Source organism: Brassica napus, chromosome C9 (genome assembly GCF_020379485.1).
Source record: "Brassica napus cultivar Da-Ae chromosome C9, Da-Ae, whole genome shotgun sequence".
NCBI lineage: Eukaryota > Viridiplantae > Streptophyta > Magnoliopsida > Brassicales > Brassicaceae > Brassica > Brassica napus.
The window spans coordinates 7533220-7547727 of record NC_063452.1 but is presented as its reverse complement, the minus strand read 5'-3'; the positions used below and the strand labels follow the sequence as shown (position 1 = coordinate 7547727).

The 14508-nt window shown below is 37.2% G+C and overlaps 1 protein-coding gene across 2 annotated transcripts; it reads left to right on the top strand.

Annotated features, from left to right (window-relative positions):
• The first annotated feature begins 761 nt into the window (after positions 1-761).
• On the top strand, positions 762-11589 carry LOC106410321 (protein CHROMATIN REMODELING 5). Of its 2 annotated transcripts, none has more exons than XM_013850817.3 (31): positions 762-1011; positions 1416-2105; positions 2272-2339; positions 2537-2956; positions 3080-3304; positions 3485-3568; positions 3793-3852; positions 3978-4081; positions 4221-4272; positions 4661-4724; positions 5188-5281; positions 5367-5454; positions 5571-5705; positions 5971-6162; positions 6247-6314; positions 6568-6661; positions 6760-6884; positions 6963-7026; positions 7200-7406; positions 7823-8065; positions 8150-8260; positions 8442-8528; positions 8601-8780; positions 8941-9021; positions 9115-9357; positions 9445-9600; positions 9684-9861; positions 9944-10125; positions 10208-10552; positions 10658-10751; positions 10828-11589. In XM_013850817.3, the coding sequence occupies exons 2-31, from the start codon at positions 1451-1453 to the stop codon at positions 11196-11198; spliced, it is 5070 nt and encodes a 1689-aa protein (XP_013706271.1). In that variant the 5' UTR covers positions 762-1011; positions 1416-1450; the 3' UTR covers positions 11199-11589. The 2 variants fall into 2 exon arrangements, with proteins under 2 accessions (XP_013706271.1, XP_013706270.1); XM_013850816.3 differs by having other exon boundaries at positions 764-1011; positions 1407-2105.
• Positions 11590-14508: the final 2919 nt, after the last annotated feature.

Genomic DNA, 14508 nt, shown 5'->3' with positions numbered 1-14508 from the left:
AGGTTTAGTAATATTATATCTAAAACCAGATTTAAGTTCCATGCAATATATATTTATACATCAAATAATATAATATAATTAATATAAATGTCAGATTTCAAAAAAAAATAGCAATTAATGTCTTATTTTAGAATAGTTATATCATAAAATTATAAATCTAAATAATGAACTTTTGTAAATTAATATCTCTATAAATTAATAAAATTTCAAAGTTCCAACATTATTAATTTATAGAGGTTCTAATGTAGATCTATCATCGAGTTGTTCCATTAGCCCATAAATTTAACTAAGAGAATTTTATCAAAAATAATTTGATTCGGCTTAGTTCAGTTCGGATATCAAGTAGTTTAATGATTAGAAGTTATACGGACACTTTAATTTTTTTTGGCTTAAAATTGTCAATTAAAATTGTTCAAATTCAGAAAATTTTGATTTAGTCGAGTTAGTTAAGTTCTTTGGTGTGAATTAGTTTGATTAAATTTAGAGAAATAAGGTTTAAATTAAAAAAAAAAAATCAATTTGGTTATCCAATACTGGAAATGATTTGAAAATATTACTGATCAATCTATAATTTGAACAACCAAACTAAAAAAAAAAAGAAAACCAAAAAACTGGTTCGGTTCAGTGTGACAACTCGGGTTTATAAGCTGCAGAAGTTGAAGTAACCCTAAAATAATATATCATTGCCAACCCGTGGAAAAAATAGTCCAAAGTCCAAAAATAAAAGCACTAAAGAATAATTAGACGAAGGGTTATCTACACAAATACAACAAAAGAAAACCATTAAGCATCCGGTAACCCCAATCTCTATATCTCTAACCAGACACAAGCAAGCGTACACACGCCTTCTCTCACTTGAAAATCCCTTCTCTTCCCCATCCGAAACTCGGTAACCGGTCATCGTCTTTCTCCCCCCAATCAACGGGACGACCTCCGAATTGCGATCTACCATCACCAGACCAGCGTCGGATTAAAGCTCCGTCGCCTCTTTTCCCCGATTAGATTACCCCGGTGAGATTCCTTCACCGGACTTGTTTGATTTCCCCAAATCGACGCCGCCTCGTTGTTTCCTAACCATCTCTCCTCTTTTATACCTTTGTTTGGCTCCTTCCTTGCAGTTTTCCGATTTCTAGGGTTCCTTGTTCCTTTTCATCGATTCAAATTGAGTTTGTGAGGGTTTATTGGAGTGTAGACGTGTTTTGATCCCTTTGATTTGAACCTCCTGATATTGATGTTTGCCCAATTGAACAAGATCTGCTTTGAATTCAGAAAGCCATTTCATCGATAATACGTTGAAGCTTTACTTTGGATGCTTTCTTAGTGTCTCTGCTTTGCTGGCAATGATTAAGTGTTTGGTACCATTTATGCAGCTTAATAATTCGATCTTTTTTTGTTGTTGGCTGTAGGAGATTCAGAGCTGTTTCGGAATTGGTTGCTTTCATGTGAGAAAATGGCTTTCTTTAGGAACTACTCTAACGATACTGTATCGCCTAGTGCTCTCGATGACAATCAGGACGCTGCTACTTTCCAGAGTTCTTCACCTTTACATCAAGATATGGATGCTACTTATACCGAAAGAGGCTTTGACATGAACATGGACATTCAGTATCAATGCGAAGCAGAGCCGGGATCTAGTATTGGGCAGCAAAACCAGACGGGGGCAGCTGTTCCTTCGGGAAGGAGGACGGGTGTATCTGGGAAGTGGGGTTCCACCTTTTGGAAAGACTGTCAGCCAATGGGACAGAGAGACGGCTCTGGTTCTGCCAAACATTCACTTTCTGGTTACAAACATTCTGAAGATTATCTATCGAACGGTGAAAAATTAGATTCTGAAAATGAAAATGACGAGGATATTGCAATGAACAAGCAGCAAAGTGGTCAAGCTGATATTCCAGCTGAGGAAATGCTCTCTGATGAATATTACGAACAAGATGAAGATAGTCAAAGTGACCATGTCCAGTACAAAGCGTTTGGCGATCCTATAAATTCTAGATCACTGCCCAAGACGGGATCTTCTATCCATAGCAAGTCAAGGACCTCGAGAGCAATTCAAAAAAATATTCACTACGGTGATGCTGATATAGACTATGAAGAGGAGGAAGATGGTAAACTCTTTGTAAATTTTTTTTGTTCCTTTATAGATTCACTGCATTGTTTAATTTGTAACGTTACTAGAAATTTGTGTCCATGTTTTTCACTTTTCCCGTGAACACTTCTCATGCCGTATACTTAGTTTGAGCTTCAGTGACAGTGTGATCTTATTTTCATCAGAGGATGACCCTGAAGACGCTGACTTTGAGCCCTACGATGCTGCTTCTGGTGGTGATGCAAGCAAGAAGGTTTAATTTCTTACAGTTCTTGTTTTGGGTTACAGTTTTTTTTTTCAGAATGAAGTAGATACTTTCTGAGCCATTTCTTAACTACGTTTACTATTTGAAAGGAGAACACTTCATTATAGTAAAATGTTGCGTTCTAGCGTTTAACTTGTTATAGTTTTGATGAGATTTCTTCCAACTAAGTCATTGTTTGCTTTTAGCATGACCAAGATTGGGACGTTTCTGATGAAGATCCTGACAGTGATGATGATTTCGATCTTCCCGATTCCGAGGATGACTACGACACAAAAAAGCCTAAGGCTAGACAACAAGGTAAAGGTTTCCGGAAGTTGAGCTCTGGACTCGATAGGAAATCAGCCCAGGCTTCTAGTCGTCAAAAGAGGAAACCATCATATCAAGAGGACTTCTCAGAGGATGATTCTGACAATGAAATTGACGAGGGTTTTAGAAGCATGCCCAGAAGAGGGACAATTCTAGGGAAAAACAATGGAAGGTCTACAAATAATATAGGACAGAGTAGTGAAGTTCGGAGCTCCACCAGATCAGTTCGAAAAGTGTCTTATGTGGAGAGCGAGGACAGTGAAGAAATAGATGATGGGAGAAATCGAAAAACTCAGAAGGTATGAAATGTTGTTTCATTTCAAGGTTATATACTTGACTAGAGCCCTTTTGAAGCGTAGCCCGGATTTTGAAGGACTCATATTCTCTATTTTTCCTTTTTGTTTTTGACATATGTTTGTTAGGATGACATTGAAGAGGAGGATTGTGATGCTATTGAAAAAGTGCTTTGGCATCAGCCAAAGGGCATGAGTGGAGATGCTCACACGAACAAAAAATTAACAGTTCCCGTGCTACTAAGCCAACTTTTTGATACTCAACCAGATTGGAATGAAACGGAATTCCTAATAAAATGGAAAGGTCAATCTCATTTGCATTGTCAGTGGAAGTCATTGAGCGATCTCCAGAATGTATGTCCGAATGACACCTTTTTAATTTTTATTTTTGATCAATGTATTATACCCACGATATTTCCTGCCACTTTTACAGCTATGAATATCCGCTATGTGAACTGCTTTGAAAATTGTATTGTGATGATGTTGATTTCTTTTCTAAACCATTGTTTCGTTGTGTATGATGTGTTCCCGCAGCTTAGTGGCTTCAAGAAGGTACTTAACTACACAAAGAAAGTGACTGAGGAGATTAGGTACAGGACAGCACTCTCACGAGAGGAGGTAATGTTTGAATGACGGCAACATTTTCTGAGTTATTGTATCCCATGTCATGGTTCTATTTCTTATTTTTCCTGTTAAAACATGTGTACCATGTAAGATGATAACTTTTTGTTTATATCTAGGCACCATCGTACCACAGAATGTATTGGAATGTGTCAGATATATATGTCAGTAACGTTGTGATGGTATCTAATATATGAAATTCTTATTTTTCAACCTTTTAGATTGAGGTCAGTGATGTGAGCAAAGAAATGGATGTGGACATCATTAAGCAGAATTGTCAGGTTAGTTTTATTCAGTACGTTTTGCAGTCTCATTTTACATCTCCTCCCCCTTTGTTTGCATCTATCCTTTTTTGCATTTGTGTTGAGTATTCCTCATGTGAGCTAATTTTGTTTCTGTTATTTAGGTAGAAAGAATAATTGCAGATCGAATTAGCAAAGATGATTTAGGTGACGTGGTGCCAGAGTATCTTGTAAAGTGGCAAGGGCTTTCTTATGCTGAAGCTACTTGGTATATTTTTCATCTAAACTTTCCACAACCTTTTACATGGATTGTGTTTTGTTTCATATATTAAGAGCTTTTTTATGAACTTGTAATTCTGTATCCTTCTATCCCCTCAACTATCAATTCTCTTTTGGTGTTTGTATAGGGAGAAGGATGTCGATATAGCATTTGCACAGGCTGCTATCGATGAGTACAAGGTAAGAGTTTCTTTTAGGTTCAGAATCTGCTTTAACTCTGCCATTTTTATTTATGCACTTCTTTGTCCAACTATGTTTCTTTTCTCCTTCGTTGTAGTAGTAATAAGACGGACATATTCAAATTCTGTAGTTACGAGGTTATAGCTGTTAGTTATTGGACATATGCAGTTTACATCTTCTCTTGTTTTATAGCACCAGAAAATTTTACATGGAAAAACTCATGCTTATAAAATATTAACCTTTCTAGTCAGTCTAAAGAAATCTTAGCGTTCTGCTTAATGAAGTTTTCTGTTATACTTGTCTATCCCTAGTCTACTATACATATCAGATCCATAAAAGAATGTAGGTTGCTCTAATGCTTGAGAATTCATTTCTATCTATGATTTAGGCTCGTGAAGTTTCAATTGCAGTGCAAGGAAAAATGGTGGAACAGCAGCGTACAAAAGGGAAAGGTCTGTTACGTAAAAATTATTCTTTTTTTTCTTTTCTATTTCCCATATTATGGAGAGCATAGAAGAGAAGTTTTTTATATTGGAGAAACTGCCTTTTTACCTTGTAAACTGGTTCTTGCTTGTTTGGTTTGTTCATTTGTTGCCTTTGGAATTTGAACAGAATACTCATGTAATTTTGATTAAAAACTGACCAGCGTCTGTCTTTGCTAATTCATAAAAGATGACTTTTTCATGATGCTTTCTTCTGCGGTCCACACGATTGTGTTTCTATTTTCTTCTAAGCAGCTCATGAATGTGAGAAATACCGCGTAATAGAAAAATTGCGAAAACTTTGGTATGTTTATGTTGATTGTGGTAGTTTTCTGTGGTTGCAAAGTTATGTTTACTCTCTTGTATCTGGGATTATAGGGAAGGTAAATATAATTTTTATCTAATACTTTGTAATGGTTACTGTTCTGTTCAGCAAGTCTCCGGAAGCTTGAGGAGCAGCCTGAGTGGCTAAGCGGAGGTACGCTACGGGACTATCAGCTGCAGGGTTTGAATTTTCTTGTCAACAGGTGCGTCTCTTATCTCATTTCATATTTACTGTTCATGCTTTACTTGTCTGCTTGGTCTAATGCTTCGCTTCCTTTCATTTTCCAGCTGGCTTAATGACACTAATGTCATTTTGGCTGACGAAATGGGTCTTGGTAAGACTGTTCAGTCCGTTTCAATGCTTGGGTTTTTGCAGGTTAGAATTCTTTTCAAGTGAGCACTCGCGTTTGTTCATTAGTTGAGAATCTTGTTCTCAGCATCCCGCTCTTCATGAGTTAACATTTCTCTATTTATCAATTTTTTTTTTGGCAGAATACCCAACAAATACCAGGTCCTTTTCTTGTCGTTGTGCCTTTGTCAACATTAGCTAATTGGGCTAAAGAATTCAGAAAGTGGCTTCCTGACATGAATATAATAGTATATGTTGGCACCCGGGCAAGTCGAGAGGTGAGAAACTAATGAAATGAATAAATATCTGTTAAAAAGGGTGTTATGAGTCGTTTGGTGTTTGCATTGTCTATCTAATTCTTTTATTCTCGGACCTAATCAACATTTTTTAATCCAAATTCGACATGTGCTTTGTCTTTTGTTTTCATTTGATTTGATTTTCTATCTCCCCCAGTTGAAGTAAAACAATAACTTCTTACAACATCTTAACTCCTCTCTCCCTCTTTGTTATTGAATTTTGATTTGTGTAATCTATTGGCTTCAGGTTTGTCAGCAATACGAATTTTACAATGAAAAGAATGTTGGCCGGCCCATAAAATTCAATGCTCTGTTGACCACCTATGAGGTGGTTCTTAAGGATAAAGCTGTTCTCTCCAAGATTAAGTGGATTTACTTGATGGTGGATGAAGCACATAGACTGAAAAATAGTGAGGCACAGCTGTACACGGCCCTTTTGGTATGTTGCTTATCCAACAACTTTATCTATTTTAAAGATTCCGGTTTTTGGTTGTTGAGAATGGTTAGTGCATCTTATCTGCAGGAATTTAGCACGAAGAATAAATTGCTTATTACTGGTACTCCACTACAGAATAGTGTCGAAGAGCTATGGTATGCTTTCTCTCCTTCTTTGTTTGCAATCTTTGGCAGTGTTGATTTGTTTATTTTATGTGGTTAATCCACTCTTTTTTGATGCAAGCTATGATCTTGAGAATTATGATGATGCGTTTCTATTGTCACTAACAATCTTATATTGGATTTTCTTAATGTTCTGACACAATGATTCACTGCCAACACAGTTTCTTCTACTTTTATACCATTGTGCTCGGCTCTTTTGATAAATGACTTATTTCTGTTTTTGCAGGGCTCTGCTCCACTTCCTTGATCCTGCCAAGTTTAAGAATAAGGATGAGTTTGTTCAAAACTACAAGAATCTTAGCTCATTTAATGAATCTGAGGTAAGCTTGGCCCATTGCATAATCGCATGCTGTCTTAATGAAATATAGTTTAGCTATTATTCAGTCGTCCACCAGCTTATACTTCCTTTCGAATTTAGCTCGCCAATCTCCATTTAGAATTGAGACCTCATATTCTACGAAGAGTGATCAAGGATGTTGAAAAGTCTCTGCCTCCAAAAATTGAGCGTATACTAAGAGTGGAGATGTCCCCTCTTCAGAAACAGTAAGCGTAACTCCAGCCAAGTTATGTTGACTCGGTACCTTTATTGATGCGTATCATGATTCCGTTGTTCTGTTTTAGGTACTACAAGTGGATACTGGAGCGCAACTTCCATGATTTAAATAAAGGGGTGCGCGGTAATCAGGTACGCGACTTTATGATGCACCCAGGCTCACATGTTCATAGTTATGAAATAGTTATTCTCTTTTAATTCCCACTGTAAATGAGGTGGATCACTTAAATGTGCACCCCAGCATTTTGTTTTAGTTTGCAGGTATTATAAATGTCAGCTAACGAGCTCTTATTTACCATCAACAGGTTTCACTTTTAAACATCGTGGTGGAGTTGAAGAAGTGCTGCAATCATCCTTTCTTATTTGAAAGTGCAGACCATGGATATGGTGGTGACATTAATGATAACACTAAACTGGATAAGATTATCCTAAGCAGCGGAAAGCTGGTTATCCTAGATAAGCTGCTGGTTAGACTGCGTGAGACTAAGCATCGCGTGCTTATTTTTTCGCAGGTGCGGGTTTAGTGGCCTTTCTTCTTCCTAGTGGTTTACATTCTATTTGCATGAATGTTGTGACTTATCATATCCAATATTCTTCTGCTGTTCCTTTGTTTGTGTGTTTTAGATTAAGTAGTGTGTGCTTGTTGTCCCGCAGGTGCAGTTAATGACATTTATTCTTTACAGTAGTCCGTAGATTTGCTTTTATTGAAAAGAAAACTGTGACAAATGATAATTCCATTACTCTCTTGCTATTTCTTGTAGTTATATCTAATTTTTTTTTTATTGAAATGTATGTTACGTCTCACAAATATTTTTAGAGAACTTTGCCCTTGTCGACAGTTAAATTTTTTTTATTAAAAGGCTGGAATTATTTCATCTTGGATGTTTGGAACTTTATGAATTAATCATGATGCTTGTTTGCTTCACAGATGGTAAGAATGTTAGATATCCTGGCAGAATACCTCTCTCTTAGAGGTTTCCAGTTCCAGAGACTGGATGGTAGTACCAAGGCAGAACTTCGTCAGCAAGCAATGGATCATTTTAATGCTCCTGCTAGTGACGACTTCTGTTTTCTTCTTTCGACCCGAGCTGGTGGTCTGGGAATCAATCTTGCTACTGCTGATACGGTCGTTATATTTGACTCTGACTGGAATCCACAGAACGATCTGCAGGTATCTTCCTTTGGGTTTTAGTTACTCGTTATCACTGTAGGCTTTTAGGCTTTTATAATGGATTCCCAATGTTATTAATATCAGGCGATGAGTCGAGCGCACAGAATTGGGCAACAAGAAGTTGTGAACATTTATAGATTTGTCACGAGTAAAAGTGTTGAGGAAGAGATCCTAGAGCGCGCCAAAAGAAAAATGGTACATTCTTTAGCAGCAGCAATGAAATTCTTAGTCTTTAATTCTCTTCATTTGCGTTGTCACTTATTCATGTTATAAGATCCATGTTTGAAAATGAATTACTTAGGGATGAGATAGCGCTTCTAAAACAAGATTTATATTTCATATCTAGCCCTAACTATTTTGGTCCGCGCTTCTTTAGGTTCTTGATCATTTGGTTATTCAAAAACTAAATGCGGAGGGTAGGTTGGAGAAGCGGGAAACTAAAAAGGGAGCTAACTTTGACAAGGTAAGGAAATCTTTTGAATTTCTGCCAGATTTTCTTTCGATGTTTAACTTGTAACCATTGCTTATATTCTAGAACGAGCTTTCTGCAATATTAAGATTTGGAGCGGAAGAACTTTTTAAAGAGGATAAAAATGATGAAGAAAGCAAAAAGCGGCTGTTAAGTATGGATATTGACGAAATCCTAGAGAGGGCAGAGCAAGTAGAGGAAAAGGATGCTGGCGAATCAGAGCATGAACTGTTGGGTGTTTTCAAGGCAAGTTCATATGTTTATTTTTCCCTCTTTTATTTGTTCGCCAGGATAGCAAATTAGCCCAAGTCTGCTTTGCAGGCTTCTTGGCATAATTTTTTTAATCTATTTTTCATTGCTTATGTTTGTAAAATATCTTCCTCTGCTAATTTTTCTGTGCATTCAGGTTGCTAACTTTTGTAACGCTGAAGATGATGGGTCCTTTTGGAGTCGTTGGATAAAACCTGAATCTGTGGTCACAGCTGACGTAAAATTTCTCTCTTCAATAATAATACGACCTCCTTCCTATGTCATTTTTTTGTCTAATTATAAATCGCCGTTTGTGTTATCGTTTGTACAGGAAGCTCTTGCACCACGGGCTGCTAGGAATACGAAGAGTTATGTGGATCATGATAGGAGCCAACCTGACAGGACCAGTAAAAGAAAAAAGAAAGGATCTGAACCTCCAGATAGAAGTCAAAAGCGCAGAAAAACTGAATATTTTGTTCCCTCAACTCCAATATTAGAGGGGACTACAGCTCAAGTTAGAGGCTGGTCCTATGGAAATCTCCCTAAGAGAGATGCACAACGATTTTATCGAACTGTACGTCGGAAATATATTCTGTATCTATTTTAAGGCTCCTCGAACTGTTGAGCCGCAAATAATTGACATTATTCATTGTACTTGAAGGTCATGAAGTTTGGTAACCATAATCAAATTGCATGTATTGCGGAAGAGGTGGGTGGTGTTGTTGAAGCAGCCCCGGAGGAAGCACAGGTTGAGCTATTTGATGCTTTAATTGACGGTTGTCGGGAATCTGTTGAAACAGAAGACTTTGAATCAAAGGTAAAACATCTGAACTGTGTGAGGCTCTTTTTTTTTTGGTTCCACCGAAATAATATCTCCAATCTTTCATGTTTGCTATGCAGGGTCCTGTGTTGGATTTCTTTGGTGTGCCAGTAAAAGCAAACGAACTGTTGAAACGTGTGGAAGGACTCCAGCTCTTATCAAAGCGTATTAGTCGATATGACGATCCAATTACACAATTCCGGGTGTTGTCCTACCTTAAACCTTCAAATTGGTCCAAGGGTTGCGGTTGGAATCAGAGTACGTGCGAGGGCGTATTCAATAATTGTCTTGTCTTATGTTTTTCCATTCTAAATCTTTTACATGTTTGGTGTGTTGTCAGTTGATGATGCGAGATTGCTTCTGGGGATACTTTATCATGGTTTTGGGAACTGGGAGAAGATAAGATTAGATGAGAGCCTTGGACTTACAAAGAAGATTGCTCCAGTTGAACTTCAACACCATGAGACTTTTTTACCTCGTGCTCCAAACCTAAAGGAGCGTGCTACTGCTCTTCTTGAAATGGTGAATATTACTTGCTTATAATTTATCTTCTTTTTTTTCAAAGTGTTCTTAATAACATTCGTTGCAAATAACTTTTTCCCAGGAACTTTCTGCGGCAGGAGGGAAAAACACAAATGCCAAAGCATCACGTAAAAATTCAAAAAAGGTTGTCATCAATCAATTGAAAGCACCTGCAAGAGACCGAAAAGGGAAATCTGGTCCTGCCAATCTAATAACAACAAAAGATGTTGGACCTCGGAGAACCCAAAAAGCTGAGCCGCTACTGGTGAAGGAAGAGGGAGAAATGTCTGATGATGAGGAAGTTTACGAGCAGTTTAAGGAGCAGAAATGGATGGAATGGTGTGAGGATGTATTGGCTGGTGAAATCAAAACACTTGAACGTCTACAAAGATTGCAAACAATTAGTGCGGATCTGCCAAAGGAGAAGGTTTAATTAATTCTCTTCTTTATTTAATCCACCATCGTCCATAGTGGTGGGCGTGCTGCGTCTTTTATAATCTTAAAAAAAATTCCATGTGTGAACCACAAATAGGTGCTTTTCAAAATCCGGAGATATTTGCAAATCCTTGGGAGGAGAATAGATGAAGTTGTTTTAGAACACGAAGAGGATTCGTACAAGCAAGATAGTAAGTACATCTCTCTCTTGGTATAGATGATAGTGGGAAGAGACCTTTGCTTAGATTTAATAATCGAAATATGCAGGAATGACAATGAGATTGTGGAACTATGTTTCAACTTTCTCAAACCTATCGGGGGATCGACTCAATCAGATCTACTCCAAATTGAAGCAGGAGAGAGAGGAAGAAGAAGGGGTTGGACCATCGCATCTCAATGGCTCAACAGCCGGTAGGAGGCAACAAAGATTCAAAACACCAGGACCTCCGCAAGTTCACAAGGGCATTGACACAGCAAAATTTGAAGCATGGAAAAGGAGAAAAAGAACAGAAAATAATGATGTTCATCAATCTGAGCGACCACTGATAAGCAACAACTCTAACTCACTGGGAATACTGGGCCCTGCACCATCTGATAGAAGCCATCGGGCACGCCAAGCTGGATTTCCGCCAAGATAAGTTTACTCTGGTACTAGTAACCATGCAGTATGCTCTGAACGTGAACTCTGGATTCTCAGTGGTTCAGAAACATATAGATACCCCCCGGAAGTTTAATTTCTTTTTCCGAACACTGCAGCAATGTTTGGTTTTCTGGTTGCCTCAAATTGGAGATTTGCATACCCGACCAGCTGATGCGGAATGTTACATATATATGATCTGAGAAACTCACAAATTTTATTATTGAGCCAAGGGATAGTACTTCATGCATAGTGCTTTGCTTAGGTGAAATAGCTGTGGATGTTAGTCCGAACTCCATTTCTTTTATATATGTTATTACACTTGGAATAGAGCAAAATCAAACTGTACATGACCAGTTTTGTTTATTTTAATTTCCATATCCTCTCTTATATTTCGCATTTCGAAAGTTTGTTTCTATGTAAAAGGATCAATTGCGCCATGATTTGCTGAAGAAAACAATTGGAGTAACTTTGTAAACAAGTTCTGTCGGTATGTAATATGGACTGCTGGGATATGTTCCCAATATTCGTCAAGTTTAATTGGGCTGAAATGCTATAATACATGTAAACTCTATGATAAGAAAAACAAGTGCGACAAACTTGAGAGATCATTAGTGTGACCAGAGCAGTGAAATAGGGACATTTGGTAAGGAATCTGACAAAAATTTGAAACCATCTGTTATCTAGTCCTATTACATCGATTTTTTTTATCATCCATCTGTTCGTACAGAGGTTACTCCCAAAGAAGTGAAAAGAAGAAAAAATCAAAGATACCTTGAGCATTTTGATTTTACAACCACAATGCTAAATCCTTATCATTCTTTCACTCTCTCCCTCTTTTCATATATATAGTGTTTTGAAACCCGAACCAGGTCCGCAGTCGAACTAGTAAATCCAATAACCCAATATGTAATCCGGTTTTTTTTACAGCAAGATACACAAACTCATATAGACTCTGCAAATCAAACTGGTAGCTTCGCATCCATGTGGATAATATGTAATCCCGTTTGGGGTTTAAAATAAACCATAATTTAAAAATCCAATAAGACCTGCAAAAAACTGTTTAAACCTGAAACCTGCCTACCGGTTGAACCACTGGTTGATCTGAGAGGTAAATTTTACTTATTTCCTTTTTAGTTTTTTTTTAATTGCGTTTTTAAAAGCTCTTTTACATTCTAAATTAAAAGTTATGTTTTTAGATTTTTACTATCATTTTTCTCTGCTGTTGAGTATGTATGTCATTCAACTTTTTATATTATTTTTTTATATTGTGAATTTTATTTAGGGCATTTTGCAAAAGTGACTCAAAACTTGGAGTCAAACAGAAAACTAACCTTTTCTTTTGACTCCTTTTTTTTTTGAGATTTTAACCCCACACCTGCACTTTATCTACGAAAATGCCATTAACATTTTTTTTTTTTTTTTCGAAAATGGCTTCTTTACTGTCTCAACCTCATCTTCTTCAAGTATTTACAATACTGCCACTGCAATGAATAGTGGCAACAACCTTGTACGAACTGTTTGGAGCTTTTAATGCCCTTTAATGCACGTAAATCTCTTTACACTCTCTCTGTTTCAATTGTTATGAACTAAAAACAACATTTCTTTCACTTTCTCTCTATATTCATCCAAAAAACTCAAGCTTTTGATTCAAAATATGGGCTATGGTTGCAGAGCCATATTTCTTTCGTTTTGACTTACGGTTGCTTTCGTTTGAGGTTCTGGGTGGTTGGAGAAGACCCTGTGTGCAAACGAAGTCATCTCACCTAGTTTAAGGTACGAATTTGAATTTTTTTTCAAGATCTGTTCGCGTAGAAGACTTACTAGTAAGTCATCTGTATGTAGAAGACTTACTGATGAGTCTTCTGGTCAAACGGACGACTTAAATTAAGTCGTCCAGCTTTGTTTGTTAAAAAAAAACACTTCAGACGACTTATATATACGTCGTCTACGAGAAACGGGCTAGTTTTGCATTTGACCGAATCGTGTCAGATCTTTGACTATTTCTGGACGACTTATAATTCAGTCGTCTCTGGGAAAGTTAAAATTTCAATATTTTATGAAAACTTGACGACTTACGTGTAAGTCGTCCTAGGTTAGTTTTGTAATTGAAAAATAAAACTTCATAATTTAACTTTAACCAGACGACTTAATATAAAGTCGTCCCTCCAGAAGACTTAATTTAAAGTCGTCCGGGGAAAGCAAAGTCGTCCAGAATTTTTCCCAATTTTCTGGTCAAACCTTGCTTATCCCGGACGACCTTAAATTAAGTCGTTTAGCTGGACGACTTTCATCTAAGTCGTCTGGAGAAAGTTAAATTTCAAGTTTTATTTTTCAATTACAAAACTAACCTAGGACGACTTACACGTAAGTCGTCAAGTTTTCATAAAATATTGAAATTTTAACTTTCCCAGAGACGACTGAATTATAAGTCGTCCAGAAATAGTCAAAGATCTGACACGATTCGGTCAAATGCAAAACTAGCCCGTTTCTCGTAGACGACTTATATATAAGTCGTCTGAAGTTTTTTTTTTAACAAACAAAGCCGGACGACTTAGAATTAAGTCGTCCCTTTTAATTTTCAATTGCAAAAGTGACCTCTTTAGACGACTTACCTTTAAGTCTTCTGGACGACTTAATGCTAAGTCGTCTGCGGCAATGTTTATTGAACTTCTTCATTTCCCTTTTCTCTATGTTTACTAATGTGTTTTATTTTGAATATTTGCAGATGATTTTTCAGTTACATGCAGTGTATGGAGAATGGTTGTTGAGAGATTTCCGTTGGGATTTTGTGGTTGATGATCTCAAAGGAGGAAGATTGTTTTTATTGAATGAAGATTCAACACATGCTGAACTTGTTGCAATGGCTCAAGAAGATTATAACCTGGACATGAGAACAGTGAGTGTGGAGATTAGCTACTCATTACCAGCAGAAATGATGATGGCTCCAGGCAGTCTTCCCATTCATGTTACAAGTGATAGACAAGTTCGAAACTTGCTGGAGATACTCAAAACCCATAGAGTATGTCTTTGTGTATCAAGCCGCAGCAAGGTCGAAACGGTTTCAGAGAAAAGGGATATTGATGAAGCTGGTGAATGGGAAAAAGATGTTGGTGATAATGATGAAGCTGGTGAATGGGAAGAAGATGTTGGTGATAATGATGAAGCTGGTGAATGGGAAGAAGATGGGGAGGAGGAAAATGGGGAGGAGGATGCTGATAATTCTATTGTTGGTGAAACGGATCAGAATGGTGGGGATTACAGTCTTTATGGAAAGGTTCCAGATGAGGACGAGGAAGATGATGATAATA

What these genes read in the sequence shown, in the direction of transcription:
- LOC106410321 (XM_013850817.3), top strand. Translation starts at nt 1,451, where the DNA reads ATGGCTTTCTTTAGGAACTACTCTAACGATACTGTATCGCCTAGTGCT. An exon ending in TTGAATTTTCTTGTCAACAG is followed by an intron (nt 5,282 to 5,366) that starts GTGCGTCTCTTA and finishes TTCATTTTCCAG; the next exon opens with CTGGCTTAATGACACTAATG. An exon ending in GGATTCGTACAAGCAAGATA is followed by an intron (nt 10,752 to 10,827) that starts GTAAGTACATCT and finishes CGAAATATGCAG; the next exon opens with GAATGACAATGAGATTGTGG.